Source organism: Rhinatrema bivittatum, chromosome 13, assembly GCF_901001135.1.
Source record: "Rhinatrema bivittatum chromosome 13, aRhiBiv1.1, whole genome shotgun sequence".
Lineage (NCBI taxonomy): Eukaryota > Metazoa > Chordata > Amphibia > Gymnophiona > Rhinatrematidae > Rhinatrema > Rhinatrema bivittatum.
The window spans coordinates 57,149,654-57,175,168 of record NC_042627.1 but is presented as its reverse complement, the minus strand read 5'-3'; the positions used below and the strand labels follow the sequence as shown (position 1 = coordinate 57,175,168).

Genomic DNA, 25,515 nt, shown 5'->3' with positions numbered 1-25,515 from the left:
AGAGGTTTAGCAAAATAAACTTAACAAGGTAAATACTGGTTGGGCCATGGATCACATATAGAACACTCTATAAATATAGAAATTATAAACACAGGAGTAAGAGTGGCTACGATGCAATGCAGTGGCAATACAGGAAGGGGATTAACAAATGGAAAGGGTTGTGACTTTCCAGGATCATGGAATTGGAAGGGGGGGGGTTAAAGGGGGGGATTATGAAAGAAAGGATCAGGTTATGGGAAGGCTTGTTGGAACAGCCAGGTCTTGAAATTTTTCCTAAAGGTCAACAGGCAGGGTTCCTGTCTGAGGTCTGGAGGCATGGTATTCCAGATGGATGGCCCCACTGTAGAGAAGGCCCGTTCCCTGGTGCATATACGAAGGGTGGATTTGGTGGTGGGGGCGTGAAGGTTTCCTTTGTAGGCCTCTCTTATAGGTCTAATAGTAGTGTGCAGTCGTAACGGGATATGTAGGTCGAGTGAGTGCTGATTGTGTATGGTCTTAAGAATAATGGTGAGGGACTTATAAAGGATTCTGAAGCTTATGGGGAGCCAATGGAGATTCCTGAGAATGAGCGTGATGTGATCTCCTCGGTTGGAGTTTGTCAGAATTCTGGCTGCTGCATTCTGAAGCATCTGCAGGGGTTCTGTGGTGGAAGCGGGGAGTCCCAGCAGGAGGGCATTGCAGTAGTCTATCTTTGAAAACAGGGTAGCCTGGAGGACCGTCCTAAAGTCGTGGAAGTGGAGGAGTGGTTTAATTCTTTTTAGAATTTGTAGTTTATGGAAGCGGTCCTTGGTTGTGTTGTTGACAAATTTCTTTAAGTTCAAACGGTTGTCTAGAATCACTCCTAGGTCTCTTGCTTGGGTCACCATGGTGGTGGAGGGTTCGGCTGTGAATAGTCGTTGTGATCTGGGGAAATGAGGAGGAGTTCAGTCTTGGCTGAGTTGAGGACTAGATTTAGGCTGGTGAGGAGGATGTTAATAGAGTGAAGGCAGCTGTCCCAGAACTTGAGGGTTTTGGGTAGGGATTCTGTTATGGGAATCACAATCTGCACATCATCAGCGTATAAGAAATGCTTTAATTTCAGATTTGATAGCAGCTGGCAGAGGGGCAGTAGGTAGATATTGAAGAGGGTGGGGGAGAGGGAAGAGCCTTGAGGTTCTCCTAGCGTGGATTTGATGCTGGGGGATTCTTTGTTGCTTATTCTGACTTTATAGTGTCTATTGCTGAGGAAGGACTCAAACCATCTGAGGACAGTTCCTGATATATCTATATCTGATAGACAATTTAGTAGGATAGAGTGATTCACTGTATCGAAAGCGGCGGATATGTCAAGTAGTACTAGTAGGTATGAATGTCCTTTGTCTAGGCCCATAATGAGGTAATCTGTGAGATTAGGAGGGATTCAGTGTTATATCAAGAAATAGCACTACTGTATCACAGTCAGGACTGATCATTTGACATACTTAACTTTTCCAGGGTGGTTCCTCCTAATAGAGAACCCAGCATTGTGTACCTTTAGTTGGTCATCACTGCAACACTTTGCACTTGTCCATATTAAATTTCATCTGCCACTTAGACACCTAGTTCCTCGTCTCATGAGTTCCTTCTGCAATTCCTCACAGTCTGAGTTTTAACAACTTTGAGTAATTTGTGTCATATGCAAATCTGACCACCCCACTTGCAGCTCCCTTTTCCAGATCCATTTATATAAATTTTAAACAGCACTGGTCACCATATAGATTTTTCCATTGGTAAAACTGACCATTTAGTCTAACACTGTTTTGTATTTTTTAATTAGTTACCAACCCACAGTAAGACATTGCCTCCTATCCTGTGATTTTGTAATTTCCTGAGGAGTCTCTCATGAGGGACTTTGCCAAATGCCTTCTGAAAATCCATATCCACTGTATCAATTTGCTCACCATTATCTCCAAGTTTATTTACACCTTCAAAAACAATTCTGATAGATTGGTAAGGCAAGACTTTCCGTTGCTTAATCTGTGTTGGCTCTTCCCTATTAAATCATGTCTATTCATACGACTAGCAGGCCTGGGAACTCTCGGGATTTGGCCCGGAGACTCCGGAATTCTAAAGGAATTACCAGGTCTCTGGGCCAATACCGGAAAACTCCGGATGCTGCAGCAAAAGCAATCTGCCTGGACCCGGGAAGAAGAAAGGAGCGTCACTGGTCTTCGGGGCCGGTGCTAGGTTTTTTGCTGCCCTGTGCAAACAATTACTGTGCTGTCCCGTCCCCACCCCCGCCCCTCCCTGTTCCTTCATTCTCTGTTCCAGGCCCACCAAACAAAAGCCCAACTCCCTTCAGTGATAAAAACTTTAAAAACTGAAACCCCTATTATTTATTCAATTTAACAACGCATTTGCTTGGATACCTTACTATAAAATCTGCACCAAGATCTCTAACTTCTTGATACATTGCAAGGAAATTGAGATCCGTTATCAATGCAAGGATTCCCGCTGGTGTAGGATCCCACTCAAAAACTGGAGATTCAAAATGTTAGTTCGCAAATTACCTGATTTTTATAAATATAAATGTGCTCAAATAGAATCCGGTGAGGTACCTCATTTCCTTTTATAGGTCAGACAGGTTATATATTTTTCTCTTCTTTCATAAATGTGATTTCAAAATCAGTTGGGATAATGTGGAGGAATATTATGTTTGTTCTATATGTTTATGAATACCTTTATGTAATGAGGAAAATTTTCTGATCTGACTGGTTCATTGATAATTTTATATATTGTCTATGTATAAAAGAAAAAGTTCAATAAATAAATTAAAAAAAACAAAAAAAAAAAACCTGAAACCCCCCCCCCCATCCCCGAACCCATGGCTGGTGCATGGGCGAACCTTACACATAGTTATGAGTTATGCATTTATATTTTACATGAAAAATATCAACGTACAGTATTCTGAGGTAAAAGCATCACTTAAATTATATTTACAGGCACTGCTGTGATGCCCACCAGAAATCCCTGCAAAAAAGACATTTGGAACCCATATGGTATTAGGCCTATTATGATGTGTGTTGGGTATGGGCTTGACCCTGGGAAAGCCCTAAAACACTAATACACTTTCTATTAGAAGAATGCCTCACCTCAGTCACACATGCAGAACATAAACAGACACTCACCAAAGACAGAATAGAGAAATCATAAATACAAATGCACAGTCAAAAACTGAACTGGAAACCTCAAGAAGCCAGACATTATGCAGTGCAACAATAAAAAACAGAACCATCACCATTCCTCAAACATCAAACAATAAAATCAAGAAATGAAATAAATACATAATCATAATACTAAAAACATACTAATAATAGTATTTAAAAAAGATGAATAAAAGATCAAATAATTAAAAACTCATGTACATGTTTTTTTTTAAATGTCCCAAACACCAGTAAAATATTTCAAAACAGTAGACACAGCAAATAACACCTGAAAAATAAAACTAAAAAGGATTTTAAAAATTCACGCTCCCCATACCACAGGCGTCTCCAGCTCTTCTTTGGTTGGGATATACCAGCAGACCCAGGCCTTCATCTTCATTTCAGCTTCTTTGGTTGGGATCCACCTACAGCCCATTCTCTCTCTCACACACACAATCCAAGCAGCTCCCATTTTCTAACTCTCTCTCTTTCACACGCACATACACCAGTCAAGTTCCCATTTACACCCACATACCCCAGGCAAGCTCCCATTCACATCCACCCAAATCCCATGCAGGCTCCCATTGTCACACACACACCCTACTCATCCCAGGAAGGTTCCCATGCATGCATGTGCATACACACACACACACATCCCCAGGCAGGCTCCCATTCACACACCCACTCATCTCAGGCAGCCTCCCATTCACACACACACACCCCCATCACAGGCAGTCTTCCATTCACGAGAATACAGGAAGTTCTAGTGCCATAAGTGTTGAATACCGAGGAGCCAGAATCGTCGGAGCTGTCAAACGGGCTTCCTCTGTTGTGGCCTCCTGCTTCTGCTGCCTTTGGGATCAGGTCCACTAGCGGCACCACAGGCCTCCTCTTCTTCTGCCACCAGTGGGATCGGGTCCACTGGCTGCAGCACGGGCTTCTCCCTGCTCCTGATGCCGCCCCACCAGGTGTGCCGCCCTGTACAATTACATGGTTTGCCTACCTGTTGGTCTTCTGCAGCTGAAAAAGGAGGAGCTCAATAGAGATTTCTACCATCTCTGGCCCTTTTTAACTCTTAACTTCGCTTCTTCTTGACACTGACCAACCTCCTCCACCTGCTCTTGTGCAGCCTTTACAGTCATCCCATGCAATGTTTCCAGCCACTTACCCACCCCATCCTGTTTATCTTGGCCAATCGACATCGTGATTTCCTGCCCATGCCTCCAAACGAGGAGTGAGAAACAGGCAGCGTCCACTTCTGCAGCACAGGAGGAGGAGGAAAGCAGTCAGCCTGAAGGAAGAGACTGTTGATACTCCAGGAGCCCAGGTTAGAGGCTGCTATTGCTGGTGGGTTTTGAAGGGGAGTGGGGGGGGGGGGGGAGAGAGAATGAATGAACATGCCTGTGAGAGTGAGTGTGTATTTGGGTAGGAAGAAGAGAACTGAGAATGTATGTGGGTGAATGAAGGAGAGAACCGAGTGCAAGTGAGCATGGGTGTGAAAGTGAGTGAGCATGTGTGCCTGGAAGAGGGAAAGAAGTGAGTGTGTGTGTGTGTGGGAGAATGAGAGAAGTAAAGGTGTAAATGAGCATGTAAGAATGTGAGAGAATGAGCAGTGAACATGAGTGTGAACATGTAATAGTGTTAGTGTGTATGAGAGCAAATTTGTGCAATGACTAGTAATTCTGTTTTTTAAGAATAGCTTCTGCTATTTTGCCCAGCACTGACAGCTCCCTCATCAGTCTATAATTTTCTGGATATCCTTGGAGCCCTTTTTAAAATTTAGCATTACATTGGCCACTCTCCCGTCCTCAGGCTCAGATGTTGATTTTTATGATACTGCCAGAACAGGGAAGTTAGAATATCCTGATACAGAGGTTGTAGAAAAGGTAGACGTAGCCCAGGTGGAATAAAATAAAGAGCAGACAAAGATGAAGGATTCCAGAACTGCTAAGAAGTAGATTATGAATAAAGATAAAAATATAAACTCTGAAGACTGGAGAATTAGAATGTATGGCACTTAATGAAGATATAGACATAATAAGCATCTCAGAGACCTGAAGACAATCAATGAGACACTGTGATACCAGGGTACAAATTATATCAATATGAAAGGGCAAATCCAATTGATGGAGGGGTGGTACCACAGACCATATGATAAAGGATGATGCAAGTTAAAGGCCCTATAGGAAACAAAATGCACTCTACAATCTTTATGTGTTATGGTTATGAGCTGTTAAGAGTGGATTCTTGGGTACTGCGGTGATGGCCACTCACACGGGGAGGAGCCCCGTGAGGAACCACAGTACTAGGCTAGACTCTATACATGCAGACACAGAGAAGTAGTATTTATTGTACAGCTTGATGGTACTGCCCGAGGCGGGCAGCAGTGAAGGTAACACAGTGAAGTAGTCCAGGGTCCTCAGCAGAGGAGACCAGTCTCACACTCAAGTAGGTGATAGGCAGTGCGGCGTAGCAGGGACAGGTCCCAGATGTAACCCTGAGCTCTGAAGCTAAAGATGAGACAGACTGAAAGGTTAGTACTCACTGAAGCAGAAGCTGTATTGTAGAAGGTCCTGGCAGGCACCAGATTAGGGAAAGCAGGCCCTCGAGGAACGAGTACCCGGAAACCCAAGATAGGAAATAGAGCAGAAGGGCCCCCGAGGAGCGGGTACCCAGGTTAGTGAAGAATACCCCGAAGGGCAGAGAGAGCTTTCTGTGGCAGCTGGAAGTGGCAGAGCAGCTTAGACCGGAGGCAATCCAATCCTTGCTAACTCAGTTTGTTAGCAAACGAAGGGCAGGCTAAATACCAGGATGTGATGATGTCACTCGGAGGGGGCGCCCCCGAGGTTCCCGTCATGATGTGGATATAGATGTGGGTGGCATGCGCGCGCACCCTAGGAGGCCCTCAGGAAAATCATGGCGAACACCGTCGCCGATCCGGGGACGCCGGAGAGAGCGGCATGAAGATGCAGCAGCAGCCATCTTCCCAAGGCTTGAGGAGAGAGAAGGAAGAAAGGTGAGGCACAGAGGTCGAAGCCGTCTGAGACCGACGTGCGCAACATTATGGCCATTATGCCCACGTTCGCAATTTAGGTGTACTTATTGATAATCACCTCACATTTAAATCATATATTAACTCCATCATAAAGGAATGTTATTTCAAGCTACAAACAATAAAAAAACTCAAACCCCTGCTGCATTTCACGGATTTCCGTACAGTACTCCAGTCTATTATTCTATCCAAAATAGACTACTGTAACGCACTCCTCCTTGGCATCCCCGCCTCACACACCAAGCCGTTACAACTATTACAAAATGCCGCCGCTCGTATACTGTCAAATTCCAAAAAAAGGGACCATATCACTCCCATACTTATCGAACTTCACTGGCTCCCAATACAATCACAAATTCTTTATAAAGCACTTTCCATCATCCACAAAAGTTTGCTAAACTCCAACCTCAATTGGATCAAACCCCCACTCCTTCCCCGTACTTCTAATAGACCCACACGCCCAGCTCTACAAGGAACACTACGTGCCCAATCCATCAAATCATTCAAACTTTCCTCTACCATAAGCAGAGCTTTCTCTCTAGCCGGCCCCACCATTTGGAACTCCTTACCGCATGATATTCGCATGGAGACATACACACCCATTTTCAAAAAAAAACTGAAAACCTGGCTCTTTCAGCAAGCCTACACCACGACGTCCCCTATTACATAAATATCATGTGTATTGTATATTTGCTATCTTCGAATATGAAATCGGTTTGAATACTGAATACGGAATAATCTTTGTCCCCCATTTTGTACATTGTACATTTTTGAAGTTATGTTTTTTAGTTATATTATATAACTTATAGTTTATTAATGCATTGTTTTTCTTTCTCTACCCCTTACCCTCCCTACCTTGACCCTCCCCCCAGTCTCTGTTTTTCTCTGGTTATATGTAAGGGCTCTGCCCTATAGTTAATTGTATACCTTCTGTTTTATGTAAGGGCTCTGCCTATAAGTTCTTGTTTATTGTGAACCGATGCGATGTGCGAACGGACATCGGTATATAAGAGACTTTAAATAAATAAATAAATAAATAAATTCTATGTGGGATGGGCAAGAGTGAAGCAGTGAAATGCTAACAGAAATTAGAAATGCAAATATAATAGGCAACACAATAATAATATGAGATTTGAATTATCCCAGTGTGAGCCCTTAGGCTCTGGCATGGTTGACTCAACCTAGTAGGCAAACCTACTAGGCCCACACTGATAGCTGACAGCTGGTAGGTTGAACCCCCACAGGGGCAGACCAGGACTTCAGGACAGATGCAGTCAGGACTAAGAATGTTTGGCCTATACCAACCACCTCCCCCTCAGATTGAGCCCTTGGATTATGGTGGCCGTCAGGACTTAGACTGTGGCTGACAAAGAGGTGCAGACCGGAGGCTGCAGACAAGGCATGGCTAGAATCAGGCAGGCGTGGAACTGGAGTCTGGAACTGAGTTCAAATAAGCATAGAACTATGGAACATACTGTAATACTAAAGCTAGATGCGAGTAAGGCTGGAACAGACTAGAATACTAGAACAGACAGACTAGGACAAGACAAGGAGAGGACAAACAGAACAAGGAACACAAAAGCCCAAAGGCAACAGACTATAAAGCAGGCCTGAGAAGGCTACCAGGCAGGACTATAGCAGAAGGTCTGAAAGACCACAGAATAAGGCAAAGGCAGAAGGCCTGAGAAGGTCAAAGTGCAGTCCAATGCAGAACAGGGCCAAGCAGTGGGCTAGCAAGACTCAATGACAAGGCGGTGAGCAAAAAAAGAGGCAGGGTTAAACAGGCAGAGGCCTGCTGAGATGGATTCGGATGGGATCACTGAAGCTATGACTGGATCGAGAGTAGTAGCAGATCCACAGGGACCTCTGGTGGTTGAGAGGCTACATAACAGGTAGTATCACAAACATGAGTATCCTTTAAAGAGCTGTCTGAGAGAGTTCAGGTAAGTGCAATGGTCAGGGCAGGCAGCGAGTAGATGGTATCTGGGTCCAGACCAATGGTCAGGGCAGGCAGCAAAAAGACGGGTTTTGGGTCCAGGTCAAGGATCAGTACCAGGCAGCAGGCAAGAGAGTAGTCTGGGTCCACAGCAAAAGTCAATACCAGGAGGCAGGCAGGAGGAACAAGACAGACACAGAGGTCCAAGACCGAAGCAGGGCTGAGGATTGCAGGGCAAGAAGGCGCAGGACAGAGGGCACAAGGCAGCAGAACAAGGCAGCCTCATCAGAAGGGGAACCTGCCAACCACATCATTACAGTCCGGCTTTCCCCCCATCTGGCCTTGACATCAGAAAGGCCTGGGGTTCCGTTTGACAATCCTGTTGATAGCTTTTATTGCACTAGCAAAAAAAAAGTTCTTGTGGAATACAAGTTTTAGAAACCACATAGGTCCCTTTTTCAGATTCAGAACCAAAAAGCTACTGCAACTGAAAAATCTTCAAATGTTAGGGTGCTGAATATTAATGATTTCCACCTTCTAAATGTTGGAAGTTTATTCACATTTTCTGGAAATAAAGAAAAACAAATCAAGGTTTTCTCGAGTATCAACTAGAAAAGTCACATTAGCTAACATAATAGACTCTTGCTCTGCCTGTGTATACTTAACATCCGAGTGCATTCTAAGAATGAAAACCAGGTCTGATAGTTTTCACAGTGCATCACTAATGAAAGCACACGAAATCTAAGACATTCCAAGATAAACACTGCACATTGTTCATTTAATGTAGAGCACTAGATGACCTGAAAATATATTAATTTGAAAGATCAACAACAAAAGATATTGTAGTAGATGAACTCTATAGAGACCTCACAGGTCTCTTCATCAGATGTATGCACAACAAACACGAGAAACTCTGGCAACGGCCGCGAAGCTTTCATCGCGGCGTAACCGTGGAGCCGCGACAACAACTTCAAGCTCGCACTTGCAAACGGCGCGAGACCCCAGCGTCTTCTCGCGAGAGGCGTTACGCTGACGACACCTACAGGCCAGCGCCTCAGCTCTTTTTTTCAAACTGAGCAGCGTGAGGTTCGTTCGCCTCTGCGAAGTGGGAGGGAGAAAAAAAGGGCTGACGAAGAGGAAGACGAGCACGACGTTAAAATGGCGGAGACGGACAAGCAGGAGCTGCAGGATACTCCGAACGAGAGTAACGACGACCCCACCGACAACGGCGATAATAACCACCAGCAGGAGGAGAGCAACTCCAATGGCGCCCAAACGTATTGGCTGTTTATTCTCTCTCGCTTCCGGCTGTCGCAGGGGGGGGGTGGTAGTGGGGGAGGGAGAGAGGGAGCGCGGCTGTAGGCCCCTGCCTGAAGAACAATGTGTGAAGGCCGCTGATGGAAATGGCTGCCTATCCGATCAGATAGCGCTCCTTTTCTTCAGTAAAAGTCGTGTGCACCTTTTATAAGGGACTATTCACGCGACTGATATCCAGAGCTTAGTACACCTTTAGCAATGTTTTGATTTACTCTTCCCGGCTGTTTTAACGTAGCGTGTGAAGAAAGGCCTTGTTGGTAGTTTTTTTACGCGTGCGTTTTTATAACTTCTCTCAAAACATACGAGGGGACCAGCCGTATTCGTTAATGTTTGCGGCGTTCATTATTCTCTCCCACCCAGGTCGTGTCGTGGGGTTATTATTGCTCTGGTTTAGAGGACACTCGACCCAAGCATAGGAAAGGACTACACGCGCTAGGAAGAATGGAGGCGCGGGATAGGCTGCAGGAACTCGTGTCGAGCTGGGATTGATTGGGAAATGGACCTGTTGAGATTAAAATCTATAGAATAGGAAAGGAGAAAAACGAAAATGTTAGATTTTAATCTTGCAGTTGAGATTGTTCAGTTAGGTTTTCATTCAAAATTGAAAGCCCATAGGTATCAATCAAATGCATTTCGATCAAAAGTAGCTTGCTAAGCATATCGTTGCTAAATAGGATTTTTTAAAAAAAATATAAATAAGCAATGCAGTAAGGTAGATAATTGTTAAGATTGCGCTGTAACGTAATTCGAATGAAATAGGATTTAATTATTTTGAGACTTAATGGATAGAATTTACTATATATTTCCTTTTTTTAATGTAATCTTCAGATTTTGTCTCTGTGTTTCTTAATTCGATGTTACTTTGTGGTTTAGTAGCCATTTATTGTAGTACTTGTTTAGTCCTCTGTATTGGAGTGCTTTCAAATATATTTTGTATAAGTAGAGCAGATCCCTATCCCAAAGAGTTACAGTATAAAGAGAGGATTTACAAAGATTATTCCTCCCATTCTATCTGTATAAGAGAACTTATTCAGGCCCTAAGTGGGTTACCTGAAGCAACAGGAAATAGTAACTTTGCACAGGCCGATACAGTACAGTGCGCTCCAACTGAGCGCATTGTTAGCCGGCATTTGGACGCGCTAGCTTTACCCCTTATTCAGTAAAGGGTAATAGCACGTCCAAATCCCCCCCCAACATGCAAATGCATGTTGATGGCCCTATTAGGTATTCCCGCACGATTCAGAAAGTAAAATGTGCAGCCAAGCCGCACATTTTACTTTCAGAAATTAGTGCCTATACAAAAGTAGGCGCTAATTTCTCCGGGCACCGGGAAAGTGCACAGAAAAGCAGTAAAAACTATCATGTGATATTAATATCACCATGATATTAATATCATGGTGATATTAAGTCAGAGGTCCCAAAAGTTTAAAAAAAAAAAAAGTTAAAAAAATTTGTAATCGCCTGCGGCTCGCTGGTTGAAAACGGGACGCTCAATTTTGCCGGTGTCTGGTTTCCGAACAGGTGGAGAAGTCCATTAACGGCTATTAATCAGATTTACTTAGGGAATAGCCACTGATATTAATTGCATCAGTGGCATGGGATCTTCTTAGTGTTTCGGTAATTGCCAGGTTCTTGTGACCTGGTTTGGCCTCTGTTGGACACAGGTTGCTGGGCTTGATGGACCATTGGTCTGACCCAGCATGGCTATTTCTTATGTTCCCATGTCAGTGGGTTTGAGAACCGACACCGGCAAAATTGAGCGTTGGCTGTCAAACCCGCTAACAGCTGATGCTTCTGTCCAAAAAGAGGCTCTAGGGACGCGCTAGTGTCCCTAGCGCCTCTCTTTACTGCTGGGCCTAATTTAAAAAAATTAAAATACTGTATCGCATGCACAGGAGAGTGGCCTATGCGCGTGCCAGGTGAGCAGGTGCTCGCCCGTTCTCCCGCATTTTTACTGTATCTGCCTGTAAGATAGTAGACAAGTAGATGTTGGTCTGACCCAGCATGGCATGTCTTTTATATTCTAGCTGCTCTAATAAGAAATGAGAAGCAGGGTTTTGATTGTCTATCAGGCCGATACAGTTAATCCGCGATTGGACACGCGTTTTCGACGCGCTAGCTTTACCCCTTGTTCAGAAAGGGCTAATAGCGGTTGAAAACGCGTGTCCAAACCCCCCCCCCCCCACCCCGAACCTAATAGCGCCCGCAACATGCAAATGCATGTTGATGGCCCTATTAGGTATTTTCGTGCGATTCAGAAAGCAAAATGTGCAGCCAAGCCGCACATTTTACTTTCAGAAATTAGCGCCTACCCAAAGGTAGGCGTTAATTTCTCTGGACACAGGGAAGGTGCACAGAAAAGCAGTAAAAACTGCTTTTCTGTGCACCCTCTAACTTAATATCATGGTGATCTTAAGTTGGAAGTCCCGAAAGTTAAAAAAAAAAAAAAAAAATTGAAATCTGCTCGCGGGTTGAAAACAGGACTCTCAATTTTGCCGGCATCTGGTTTCCGAACCCGTGACTGTCAGCGGGTTTGAGAACCGACGCTGGCAAAATTGAGCGTCGGCTGTCAAACCCGCTGACAGCCGCCACTCCTGTCCAAAAAGAGGTGCTAGGGAAGCGCTAGTGTCCCTAGCGCCTCTTTCTGCCACGGGCCCTAATTTAAATAAATTAATTTACTGTATCGCGTGCACAGGTCAGTGGGGCTCTCCCGTGATTTTTACTGTATCGGCTTGTTAGTAATTAGGCCATTCCTTTGATTCATCAGGATCAGGAGACATAGTGGCTTAATGGTTAAAACAATAGGCTGAGAACCTTGGAAACTATGGTTGATATCGTACTTCCCCTACTGACACTTCTTATGATACTGAGCAACCTACTTTATCTCCCATTTATAGGCTGATGCAATAAAGTGCATTCAGCTGAATGCACGGTTTTAGCCACATTTGGGTGCATATTTTGTGCAAGTAAACATTACTCCCGATGCAGGAAGGACTTGTACCTGCACAAAATGTACATTTAAAATGTACACTAAGCTCGGTGCCCTCACATGGAAATTCCATGCAAATAAGGGCATTCAGCATTCCCTCCCAATGCTGGCTGAGTGCATAATTTCTTATCACTAGAAACTTTGCTCCTGGTCAGAGGTGGAGTAAAGTTTCTAACGCTGGATCTGCAGCTGCCAGTGCTCCCCCATTACATGTGGGCACAAGCAGTGGAAGCTCAACAGTGTTTGTTTTTAAGCTGTACCATGCCCAGATAGCCAGCTAAGAGCAAAAGAAAAGATGGGCTCTTAAATTGGGAGCACAAGGAAAGATGTTGATTTAAATTTGGGTGCATAGCAAATAATATGCCCTACATGTGCTCTTCTATTCAGCCTCTCCCCTCCTGAGCTGAAATGTGCATTCTGCCTGTGTTGACCACACATTTTGACAGTGTATGTACATTTTAATTCCAGATGCATTAGTATGGTATTAGTTTACTGCATCATGAGTTAAAAAAATTTAACCTGTGTTAAAACCGTGTGATGAAATCAGCGCACAGGCTTCTTAACGCACAGGTTATTGCTTTTCTAGCATGTAGACAGATGCTCCCCTGCCAGCAGGTGGAGATGGAGCAAGCTGACGTTACAGTATACATAACCCTGCAGTGACCCCCAGCCTGCCAGTATTCTCCAGCTCCAGCAGATGGTAGACGTGCATCTCCCTATGGGGATTGCTTTGAGCTTATTGAAAGGAGAAATATAAAATTCTAAATTTAGGAAAGAAAGCCCCGCTCTCCTGTGGTGATACCTAAACGTCCCTCCCCAGTTGAGAATTTCTGAGGCGATTTCTTTGGACCCTCAGAGGTTTGGCTTGGTCTGGTAGCTGGGTTTCCCTGCATTAACTTAGATTCTAGTTCAGCTGAAAGGCAGCTGGTGCAGGAGGCCGAGTGCGGCGGTGATGGCAGATACCCTGTTTCCCCGCAGCCAGAGACAGTCTCTATACTCAGCCAGTAAGTATTGAGCTCAGGTAAGGTTTAAAAAAAAATAAAGTTTTACCTTTATCAGAGACAGAGGGGTTTCAGGTCTCTCTGTTCTTGGCCTGCCATGCTGAAGTTGTTCCCGCTCTCCTTGGGGTTGGGGAACTGGGCAGCCTGGTGGGTTAAGTGGCCCTCGGTGGGTTAGGCCCTCCACTTAGGCCTTTTTCTTATAGACTGTGGTGGCCGTTTTCGCACGCTCTTGTGTGTGTTCTGCCCGCTATAGGCTGTTGGTGTGCACAGTGTGTCTGCTCTGTGCATGTGTTGTGCGCTCGGTTTTTGGGCTTGCTTTCAGGCTGATACAATACAGTGTGTTTGGACGCGCGTTTTCGACGCGCTAGCTTTACCCCTTATTCAGTAAGGGGCAATAGCGTGTCGAAAACGCGCGTCCAACCCCCCCTCCCCCGAAACTAATAGTGCCCGCAACATGCAGATTGCGGCCTGCTGCATTGTGGTGACACGTGCCTGCCTATCCCAAGCCAGGAACAACACTCCGGGAGAAGACATGGAACCAGCAGTATCATTCCTCAATGACGCTGCCTACGATCTAGTGCGCACAGCAGCCAGAGGAGTGTCGTCCGCAGTGGCGGCCAGGAGACAATTCTGGCTTCGAAGTTAGTCGGCTGACGCCTCTTCCAAGACGCGCCTCACGAGGATGCCCTTCAAAGGATCCCTCCTGTTCAGCAGTGAACTAGAGAAACTGGCCAACAAATGGGGCAACTCCCCATTACCACGTCTGCTGGAAGACAAGACGAAGAGAAGCCAGCGTCCCTTCCACAGGTCCGCCAGGGGCAGAAACTCGTAGCGCTTCAACCCATACAAGAGCAATTATCAAGCACCCCGCCCTACAGGCAGGAACCAGTCCTTTCGGACCAAGCACAACAAGAGGGGAGCCAGCTCAGGGACAGGCCCCAGCCGCGCCCCACAATGAGAATCAGCCGACCCATCCAAGGGAAGAAGCCATAGGGGGCAGACTAGCCCTATTCTACCGCAGATGGGTCGAGATACCTTCGGACAAGTGGGTCCTAGTCATCACCCGGGAGGGGTACTACCTGGATTTCCTTCGAACCCCTCCGGACAGGTTCGTGGAATCGCCCTGCCACGACCTCCTCAAGAGGGTGGCAGTGGAAGCTACTCTATCCAGACTTCTGGCCCTCGAGGCCATAACCCCGGTGCCTACACAGGAAATGAATACTGGACATTACTCCATCTACTTTGTCATACCCAAGAAAGAGGGTACATTCAGGCCTATCCTGGACCTCAAGTCTGTCAACCGCCACCTAAGGATCCCCCACTTCCGCATGAAAACCCTACGATCCGTCAAACGCGCAGTACAACCAGGAGAGTTCCTCACATCCCTGGATCTTTCGGAGGCCTACTTACACATCCCAATTCATCAGGAGCACCAGCGCTACCTACGCTTCAAGGTCCTGGATCGTCACTATCAGTTCCGGCACTACCCTTCGGGTTAGCCACAGCACCCCGGACGTTCACCAAGGTAATAGTAGTGGTGGCGGCAACACTGAGGAAGGAAGGAATCCTTGTTCACCCTTACCTAGACGATTGGCTGATCAGGGCAAAGTCACCGGAGGAAAGCCACCAAGCAACCAGCAGAGTCATAACCCTACTGGAAAGCCTAGGATGGGTGGTCAACACAAACAAAAGCTCCCTACAGCCCTCACAGTCGCTGGAATACCTAGGAGTCCGATTCGACACCAAGGAAGACAAGGTCAGCTTGACCCCCACAAGGAGATCAAAACTGCGGAACTGGCTGCAGACCTTGCTGAGCGTTCCTCGTCCCACAGCTTGGGACTACCTGCAAGTCCTCAGGCTGATGGCATCCACACTGGAAGTGGTGCCATAGGCGCGAGCCCACATGAGGCCCCTACAACGCTCACTTCTATCGCGGTGGAGCTCACGGTCCCAGAACTACATCGTACGTCTACCACTCCCGGGCAGAATCCGGACCCAGCTATGGTGGTGGCTGCAGACCAGGCACATGAGCCGGGGATCAAGACTATCCTCCACAACCTGGACCCTGCTCACCACAGATGCCAGTCTACGAGGATGGGGAGCACACTGCGAAGAGTTAACCGCCCAAGGACGGTGGAACGCAGAAGAGGCGGGATGGAACATCAACCGCTTAGAAGTGCGGGCAGTCAGACTAGCCTGCCTGCGGTTCGCCCACAGACTCAGAGACATAGCGGTCAGGGTGATGTCGGACAACGCCATGACTATGGCCTACATCAACCGACAGGGCGAAACCAGAAGCCAACAGGTGTCCCTAGAAATAGACCTCCTGATGACGTGGGCGGAAGCAAATCTCCAGGAGATCTCCACCGTCCACATCGCCGGGAAAGACAACATCACGGCAGATTTCCTCAGCAGGGAAAGTCTAAACCCAGGAGAATGGAAGCTGTCCTCCACAGCCTTCCAGATGATAGTGAATCGGTGAGGGACCCCAGACATGGACCTTCTAGCAAGCAGATCCAACGCTCAAGTACTCAGATACTTCAGCTGCAGGCGGGATCCGCAGTCCCAGGGGATCGATGCCCTGGTACAGACCTGGCCACCGGGGACCCTGCTATATGCCTTCTCACTGTGGCCCTTGCTGGGAGCAATCTAGTTCTTTTGGCGGCTCCAGATTGGCCAAGAAGACCCTGGTATGCAGACATGAGAAGACTACTGGCAGGGAATCCATTACCTCTGCCCCCACACAGAGACCTACTACAACAAGGTCCGACCCAGCTCAATTCGCTCTTACGGCCATTGAGAGGGGCCCACCTGAGAGAGAGCGAATACTCGGGGGTGGTAATAGGTACTCTCCTCCGAGCACGCAAGTTCTCCACATCTCTAACATACATAAGGATCTGGAGAGTTTTTGAGGCCTGGTGCGAAGACCACTTCGTCAAGCCACGCTCTTCCAAATTCCCCGTGATCCTGGAATTCTTACAGAATGGACTACAGAAGTGTCTGTCCCTCAACTCCATCAAGGTACAAGTGGCAGCATTGTCGTGCTACGGCTCCGGGAGAGAGGGCAACAGCATAGCCTCGCACCCAGATGTATCACGCTTCCTGAAAGGAGTCAAACACATCCGCCCACCATTAAAGTGGCCAGTACCTCTATGGAACCTCAACCTCGTCTTGGAGTTCCTGGCGGGATCCGCCTTCAGACCCCTCCAAGGCCTGTCCCTCCGTCTGTTAACCTTAAAGATGGTGTTCTTGCTGGCCGTGTGTTCGGCCCGCCGCATCTCGGAACTACAAGCATTGTCCTGCTGTGAGCCGTTCTTCAGACTCACCCCGGGGTCCATCCAACTACGCACGGTACCCTCCTTCCTCCCCAAAGTGGTCTCACACTTCCACCTTAACCAAACCATCTCACTACCACAATGGATGGCTTGAAGAATTCGGAAGAAGCCCGTAGTCTACACCACCTCAACATCGGCAGACTCCTATCCAGATACCTGGAAATGGCGGAACCAGTACGAAAGACGAACCACCTTTTCGCCCTTCACAGCGGAAAGAGGCAAGGAGAAGCGGCCTCGCGGGCAACCATTGCCCGCTGGATCAAAGAAGTCATCAAGGCGGCCTACGTAGAAGTGGGAAAACCTCCACCTCTACAGGTCAAGGCCCATTCTACCAGAGCCCAGGCGGTATCCTGGGCAGAAACTAGAATGTTGTCACCTGCCGAGATCTGCAGGGCGGCAACGTGGTCCTCTATCCATAACCTTCTCCAGATTCTACCGTCTGGATGTGCAGGCTCAGGAGGACACGGCATTTGCAAGGGCAATTCTAAGTGGACCACGGGCAGCCTCCCACCCAGTTCGGGAGTAGCTTTTATACATCCCATTGGTCCTGAGTCCATCTGCTACACGCTAGGAAATGGAGAAATTACTTGCCTGATAATTTCGTTTTCCTTAGTGTAGACAGATGAACTTAGCATCCCACCCTTGGCTGCCGTTATTCATGGTTTTTTGTCAATGAATCAAGGGTAAGCCATGTTTTCATCTACCTAGGGCATCCACCCTGCCGGGTGTCGACTCTTTCCGGTTGAGTACACTGGCGGTCTACAGCTATAGCCAATCAACCAGTTCAAGTTAATCATGTTTTAAACGTTCTAACAAGTTATGAAGTTATTTAAGTTAATCATATTATTAAGTTAATCAGTCAGTCACACATATATCCACAATGCTTTTCGAGGAGAATACTGAAGAGCTGCACTTCCTGCAGGGGTATATGTACCAGGAGCTGACGTCAGATTGAAATCTGATCCGTCTCCAACTGCTAACAGGAGTACACTGTACCCATTGGTCCTGAGTCCATCTGTTTACACTAAGGAAAACGAAATTATCAGGTAAGTAATTTCTCCATTAATTTTGATGTGTCCAAGGAAGAGGGCTCCTTTTGTCTCATCTTGGATCTCAAGAGGGTCAACTGTCACTTGAAGGTGACTCATTTTTGAATGGAAACCTTATGCTCTATAATAATGTTGGTGCAGTCAGGGGGGGATTTCTGACCTACCTACTTTCCTTCTGATTGAAACACCAGCGTTTTCTGCGCTTTGCGGTGTTGGGGCGCCATTATCCGTTTCGGGCACTGCCTTTTGGTGTCTCAAACACTCCCAGAATATTTTCCAAGATTATGGTGGTGGTAGCGGCAGCCTTATGAAAAGAAGGAATCCTGGTGCACCCGTATATGGACAACTGGCTGATTCGAGCCAAGTCTCAGGAAGTGCCTCCTGGTGACACACAAGGTGATCTCCTTATTGCAGGAGCTTGGTTGGGTGGTGAACCTGACCAAGAGCAATCTTCAGTTATCCCAGTTGTTGGAGTATTTGTGGGTCTGCTTCGACATGGGACAGGTCGGAGTTTTCCTACCGGAAGTTCGGATCCAGAGATTAATGTCTCAAGTGCGTTAGTTGATGAACACCATACGCCCAATGGTGTAGTTCTACCTAAAGATACTCAGTTTGGCAGCTACCCTGGAAGTGGTGCTGTGAGCGAGGCCACATGTGTCCTATTCTGTGCTGCCATCTTGTTGGAACCCTCAGTTTCAGGATTATGCTGTTCGGCTCCACTTGCTGATGGAAATCTGCACCTGCCTCCAGTACTCGTTGCAGGAGCATCATCTGTGAAAGTGAGTTCCCTTGTCCTCTCCAGCCTGGTTGGTACTCAAGATAGATGCAAGTCTCCACGGTTGGAGGGCTCACTATCTGGAGTTAACGGCCCAGGGAAGCTGGAATGCTGAACAGTTCCGCTGGAACATCAGTTGCCTGGAGGCCCAGGTGGTGTAGCTGGCATGCTTGCTGTTTAGCCACAGACTGCGGAATCAAGAGGTTTGTGTGAAGTCACAATGCAACGATGGCCTACATCAATCACAAGGGAGGAACCAAGAGCCAGCAAGCTTTGCAGGAAATAGACCAGCTGATGGAATGGGTAGAAGGTTATCCGCAGATGATCTTGACCTTTCACATTGCAGGAATAGGCAATGTAAGAGCGCAATTTCTCAGCAGGGAGAGTCTGAACCCAGGAGAGTTGGTGTTGTCAGCTGAGTGTGGATCTCTGGGGACTTCCATTCCTAGACTTGCTGGTGACTTCTGGAAATGTGAAAATTCCTCGTTTTGTACAGGTCTGGCTGGAAGACAGATTGCTTTATACCTTTCCTCCATGGTCCTTGCTGTGCAGGATAATTCGCAAGATTGAAGGCCACAGGGGTCTAGTACTCCTGGTGGTGCCGGATTGGCCAGCATCCATGGTATGCAGATTTTCGACAACTTCTGGTGGAGGCGCTCCCCCCTGTTTTCCACTGCACATAGATATGCTTCAGCAGGGACTGGTTTTCATGAGGATCAGACTCTGTTCTTTTTTACAGTTTGGCTCTTGACGGGCTCTTCTGCTAAGTGTGGTTATTCCTGTGCGGTGCTCGCAAGTTCTCCACTTCCTTGGCTTATGTGCAGGTTTGGAGAGTTTTTGAGGCCTGGTGGGAGGAGTGATGTGTTCTTCCTCATTCAGTTAAGATCCCTCTTATTCTGGATGTTTTGCAGGATGGATTGAATAAAGGCTTGGCCCTTAATTCCTTGAAGGCACAGGTGATGGCTCTTGCCTGTTTCAGAGGCCTGTTGAATGGTGATTCCTTGTCTCATCTTGATGTGGCCTGTTTTTTGAAGAGAGTGAAGCACCTTGCGTCTCCCTAGAGGTTACTGGTTCCGTTGTGGAGTTGACTGGACCATGGGCAGCCTCCACTCTGTTGGGGAGTAGCTTTGGTACATCCCACTGGTCCTGACTCCATCTGTCTACATGCTAGGAAATGGAGAAATTACTTACCTGATGATTTCATTTTACTTAGTGTAGACAGATGGACTCGGCTTCCCACCCTCTGCTGCTGCATGAGTGTCAGTAGTCCTGTGCAGCTCTGGGTCCCAAGGGATTATTGGCAAGTGTTCCTCCAGTCCCATATCTTGGGTACCTAGAATCTTGTGTGTTCAGTGTTTATGGTTAGTTGAATACAGTTCTGGTTACCTGTTTTTAATCAAGTTTTTTGCTAGTCTGTCCACAGTTGCTCTTGAAGAGAATGCTTAGCAGGCTGAGATCGCTGCAGGGTTATGCATACTGTGACGTCAGCTTGCTCCATCTCTATCTGCTGGCAGGGGAGCATTAACCCATTGGTCCTGACTAAGGAAAACAAAATTATCAGGTAAGTAATTTCTCAATTGGCCTGTTAGATTGTGAGCTTTTTGTGGCAGGGTCTAATCATACCTAAATACTCATCACTTTTGTACATGTAGTTCTATAAATTTGTATTTTCTTTTAAACTTGATTTAGTAAAGTGACACAAACTAAAATAGAACTCATTTTTTTTTAATATAAATCTGAAATAACATCTGAATACTTCTGTGGTACTCAGTTGACTGGTAAAGTGCCTCCCTTCATTAAAATGATTGAATATCTCTGAAAGGCAATGTAAAGAAGCCATTTGAAATGAAGTGTGGTTAAAGAATTGGAACTTTTGTGATTATTTCTTTTCCTTTGGTTTTTGGCTAATGGTTTAATTGAAACCATACTTGACTGAGGCGCAATAAACTTTAATTCACAGCTACCCAAGGCTTTTCATTTTGCTCTATCTGTCAATTATTGCCACAATAAACCTTTGGCTGAAACACAATTTCAGCCAAAGGTTTGCAGTTCTCTCTGGAATGTGACACCAGTGCACTCTTAAGCTAACTACTTTGCACAGTTCATAGGATTTTTCTTTCTGAGGGCTTGTCAACATTGCTATCACAGTATCCCCCACCTTGACTGATTCATAGAACAGGAGCTGAGTTTGGGATTAGAATTTGGGTCTTCTACCTGGCAGTATATGGTATTGTTACTGGGCAATAGGGTGGCCTCGTAGACATTGCTACCAAGCAAGAATATCTTGCTTGGTAGCAACACTGATCAACTCTGGTACTTCACAAGACAACTCCACTATTTCACAGCAAGTACGCAGCCTTGGTATCATCATTGACAGCAATCTCACGTTTAAAAAACATTCATCGCGGATACGGTAAAAAATGGTTTCTTTAAGCTACACACGCTTAAACGTATTAAATCTCTTTTACACCAATATGATTTCCGCACAGTCTTACAAGCAACTATTTTATCAAAGATTGATTACTGCAATGCTCTGCTACTGGGTCTACCTAAAGCCACCATTCAACCTTTGCAAATGCTGCAAAATGCAGCTGCCCGCATTATCACCGACAAAGCCGCCATGATCACATCACTCCAGCTCTTCAGTCTTTGCATTGGCTACCCGTGGCTTACAGGATAATTTATAAATCTATGACGCTGATACATAAAGCCATTCAAAATAGAGATATGCACTGGTTCACAGATCAACTACAATTCAAAACGTCTTCCCGCCCAACGAGATTCCAGAATTTAGCCAAACTAAAGATCCCAGCACCCAATCTGACTAAACTCTCTAGTACAAAAGAACGATCTTTCATTATTGCTGGATCAACAATATGGAACACCATGCCCTCTGAATTACGCCAGGAACTTTGTCACAAAAAATTTAAACAAAACCTTAAAACCTGGTTATTTAAAAAAGCCTACTATTAATGAATTGAATCCTCAACTACTCTTCCTAATTTCCACAGTCTCTCATATATTGCTTATATTCTATTAATACAAAGTTATATATTGTATTGTATTCGTTCAGTTACTATGTTATATTGTAAAGCGCAATGCTGAGTTACTGTTTGAATGTAAACCGAGGTGATGTTACTTACGTACCCCGGTATAGAAAAATCTATAATAATAATAATAATCTGTTAAACACAATATTCACTTGCAATGAATGCGTCTAAGTCTCTTTTTTTTTCCCCTAAATGTCTTGCTGTTGCAATATTTCCAGACTTTCTCAATTAGATTTAAAGCTACAATTGGGATGACTCAATATAAAATCAAAACTAACTCTTTAGTGCTGTTTAAAATAAATGTAATTTTTCTTGCTGTGCAATTATCAGCAAAATAAAGAAAAATCTTCTTGCCTAGTCAGGTGAAAGCATTTGTCTGACTGAAATGCATGTTTTAGACAGAAGTGTTTTGTTTTTATAATCTAATCTTGAATGTGAGTATCCTGCCACTGCTGTAAGTGTACATTTGCGGTAGCAGTATAGCAGTTATTGGTGTCATCTTGCCCCCAGTGGGTAGTAGAAAGTCTGAGAAGTCAGCTTGGCTTGTCTGTCATTGGCAAAAGGATGGATTGCTCTTAACATCAGGAGACTTGCATTCAACATTTGATTGTTGGCCACCCTCTTAATTTCAGGTCTTCCCAAACCTACTACTTATCAAACACACAAAAATAGACCCTGCTCAATTGAGCTTATAATCTAGTAAGACAAACATACAGGATAAGAGACTTGGTACATTTCATAAGGTAAGGCAGTGGTTTAAAAAGAAAGTAAAGAATATGCATGAGATAAACTTGCATTTTCCTAGCGTGTAGCAGATGGACTCAGGACCAATGGGTATAATGTACTCCTGATAGAAGTTGGAGACAGATCAGATTTCAATCTGACGTCAGCCCCCTAGTACATATACCCCTGCAGGAAGTGCAGCTCTTCAGTATTTTCTGTCTCCATAGCAGTTAGAGACTATCTGCACGCTCTCACAGCATTAGTACAAAATTCAACGGAGAAAACCCAAATTCGGAAGAAAACTTATCTGAAGACGAGCCCCGCTCTCCTGCGGTGATACCCTCGGGTCCCACCCTCAGTTGAGAATTCCCGAGGTGATTTCCGTGGTCCCTCGGAGGTGAGCCTCGATCCGGCGGCCGAATCATGGCGAGGACCTAGCCCCCCCCCCCCGATCTTGGGCACAGCTGAGAGGCAGCGGGTGCACCCTCGAGCGCAGCAGTGAAGGTATTTGCCCTCTTCCCCCGCAGCTGGAGACCGCCCGGGATGAAACCGGGAAGCGCCGAAGACAAGGTAAGGTAGAAATCTTCAGCATAGACTCCGGTCTCCGAGGTTCGAGGAGTCGCACAGGTTGCTGGCTGGGACCTGTGCTGCCAGGTTGATCCGCCCTAGCAGAGCCAGGCCCCGGTTAGTTTCAAAGGTCCTCCCACGTGGAGACCCTCTGAGGTGGTCGCCATATTTCCTGCGTGGTCGCCGTCGCCATATTGGCCCTATTCGCCATTCTGTCCGCCGTCTTGATCCGGGCGCACAAGGCCAATTAGGCACACAAGGTACATGTAAGCATAAGTTTTATATGCGCCTTGTGCGCCTATCGGGCTGAGCGCATATCTGCGACTTAGACGCACATCTACACGCACAACCCGCACGCACATCTTAGATGCGCCGGAGTGCATAAAAAGAAGGGTTTACGCGCCTATAGCCATGGCACCACCGGGAACGGCGCTCAAGGCCTCTGCCCAGCATGCCATCTCAGAGCTGCACAAAGCGAAGAGGCCAGTGCCCAGTGCGAGGAGATCCAGGCCAGGGCCAGTCCCACCCAGGACAGAGTACTAGCTCCTCAGTGAGTACCCCAGACCTAGCAAATTCCAGCGTCTATCTCATGGGTGGAATTCTTTAAAGGGCTACACACCTTCGTCCACATGCAGACGGAGCCTCCGGCTAAACAGCCACAGTCTCCCCGAGAAGACCTTTATCCCGCAGGCCACAATTGGCCTAGACAAATGTTTCCACCGCCCAGAAGCCCCACCTATGGGGACATGGACAACTCTGAAACAGAGCCCCTAGAAGAAGGGGAACTCTCCCCGGGGACAGAGCCTCACTGAACCATGAGTCGCTTCTTCACCAAGGACGAGCTCCCAGACCTGGTCACCCACAGCCTGAAGGATCTCGCTATCCCGAGCACAAGTGCTTCGGGGGAGCCTAAGACGAACCCCCTACTAGAGGGACTCTGTCAGACCTCTCACAATTTCCATCTCTTACAAGCCGTCCAGCAGCTAATTGATCTGGAATGGAGTACTCCAGAGCCCACATTCAAAGGGGGACGAGCTATGGCAGACATGTACCCCCTGGACCCGGTGGCCAAAGACCTTCTGACATGCCCAAAAGTGGATGCTATGTTCTGCGTGGTCTCGAAGCACACTACTATCCAAGTGGAGGGAGGAGCAACGCTTAGGACTGATGTCTGGAATCCATCCTTAAACAGTCCTTTGACGTCGCAGCTATGTCTCTACAAATAGCGGCCTGCTGCACCATAGTAACACATACCTGCCTATTTCAGACCAGGAGCAACACACCTGGAGAGGCCATGGAACCTGCAGTATCATTTCTTGCGGATGCCGCCTTCGATCTGGTGCGTACAGCAGCCAGAGGAGTGTCATCAGCTGTGGCTGCCAGGAGACAACTCCTGGCTCCGAAGCTGGTCGGCTGACGCATCTTCCAAAATGTCTCACAAGGATGCCCTTCAAAGGATCCCTTCTGTTCGGCAGCAAACTAGAGAAACTGGCCAACAAATGGGGCGAGTCCTCATTGCCACGCCTACTGGAGGACAGGAATAAGAGAAACCAGCGGCCCTTTTCCTGGGCCTCCAGGGGCAGAGGTTCTCAACGCTTCAACCCATACAGAAGTAACTATCAAGCACCCTGCCCTACGGGCAGGAACCAGTCCTTTCAGAACAAGCACAACAAGAGGGGAACCAGCTCGGGTCCAGGCCCCAGCTGACCCATCCAAGGGAAGAAGCCATAGGGGGCAGACTAGCCCTATTCTACCGCAGATGGGTCGAGATAACTTCGGACAAGTGGGTCCTAGCCATCATTCGAGAGGGGTACTACCTGGATTTCCTACGAACCCCTACGGACAAGTTTGTGGAATCCCCCTGCCACGACCTCTCCAAGAGGGTGGCAGTGGAAGTTAAACTGACCAGACTACTGGCCCTCGAGGCCATAACACCAGTGCCTCCACAAAAAATAAATACTGGGCATTATTCCATTTATTTCATAGTCCCCAAGAAAGAGGGGACATTCAGGCCCATCCTGGATCTCAAGTCTGTCAACCGCTACCTGAGGATTCCCCACTTCCGCATGGAAACCCTACGCTCTATAATAAGGGCGATTATAACCGGGAGAGTTCCTCACATCCTTGGACCTTTCGGAGGCCTATCTTCACATCCCAATTCATCAGGAGCACCAGCGCTTCCTACGTTTCAAAATCCTGGACTGTCACTTCCAGTTCCGGGCACTACCCTTCGGGGTAGCCACAGCACTCTGGACGTTTACCAAGATCGTAGTGGTGGTGGTGGCAACACTGAGGAAGGAAGGAATCCTCGTACGCCCTTACCTAGACGATTGGCTGATCAGGGCAAAATCCGTAGAGGAAAGCCAACAAGCAATCAACAGAGTCAAAACTCTACTGGAGAGCCTCGAATGGATGGTCAACACAAACAAAAGTTGTTTGCAGCCCACACAGTCGCTAGAATATCTAGGAGTCCGATTCGACACAGAGAAGACAAGGTCAGCCTGACTCCCACAAGGAAATAAAAACTGAGGACCTTTACTTTTTATTTCTGCCGTGAATT

General features: G+C 46.7%; 1 protein-coding gene across 2 annotated transcripts in view; it reads left to right on the top strand.

Moving 5' to 3' along the window:
- The first annotated feature begins 9,189 nt into the window (after positions 1–9,189).
- MYEF2 (myelin expression factor 2) overlaps positions 9,190–25,515 on the top strand; it is a 127,287-nt gene continuing 110,961 nt past the window's right edge. The window contains exon 1 of one of the 2 annotated variants that reach the window (XM_029575728.1): positions 9,190–9,426. In XM_029575728.1, coding sequence (XP_029431588.1) covers positions 9,308–9,426 — 119 coding nt within the window. In that variant the 5' untranslated portion in view covers positions 9,190–9,307. The remainder of the gene's footprint in view (positions 9,427–25,515) is intronic. The other variant, XM_029575726.1, reaches the window with a different exon arrangement.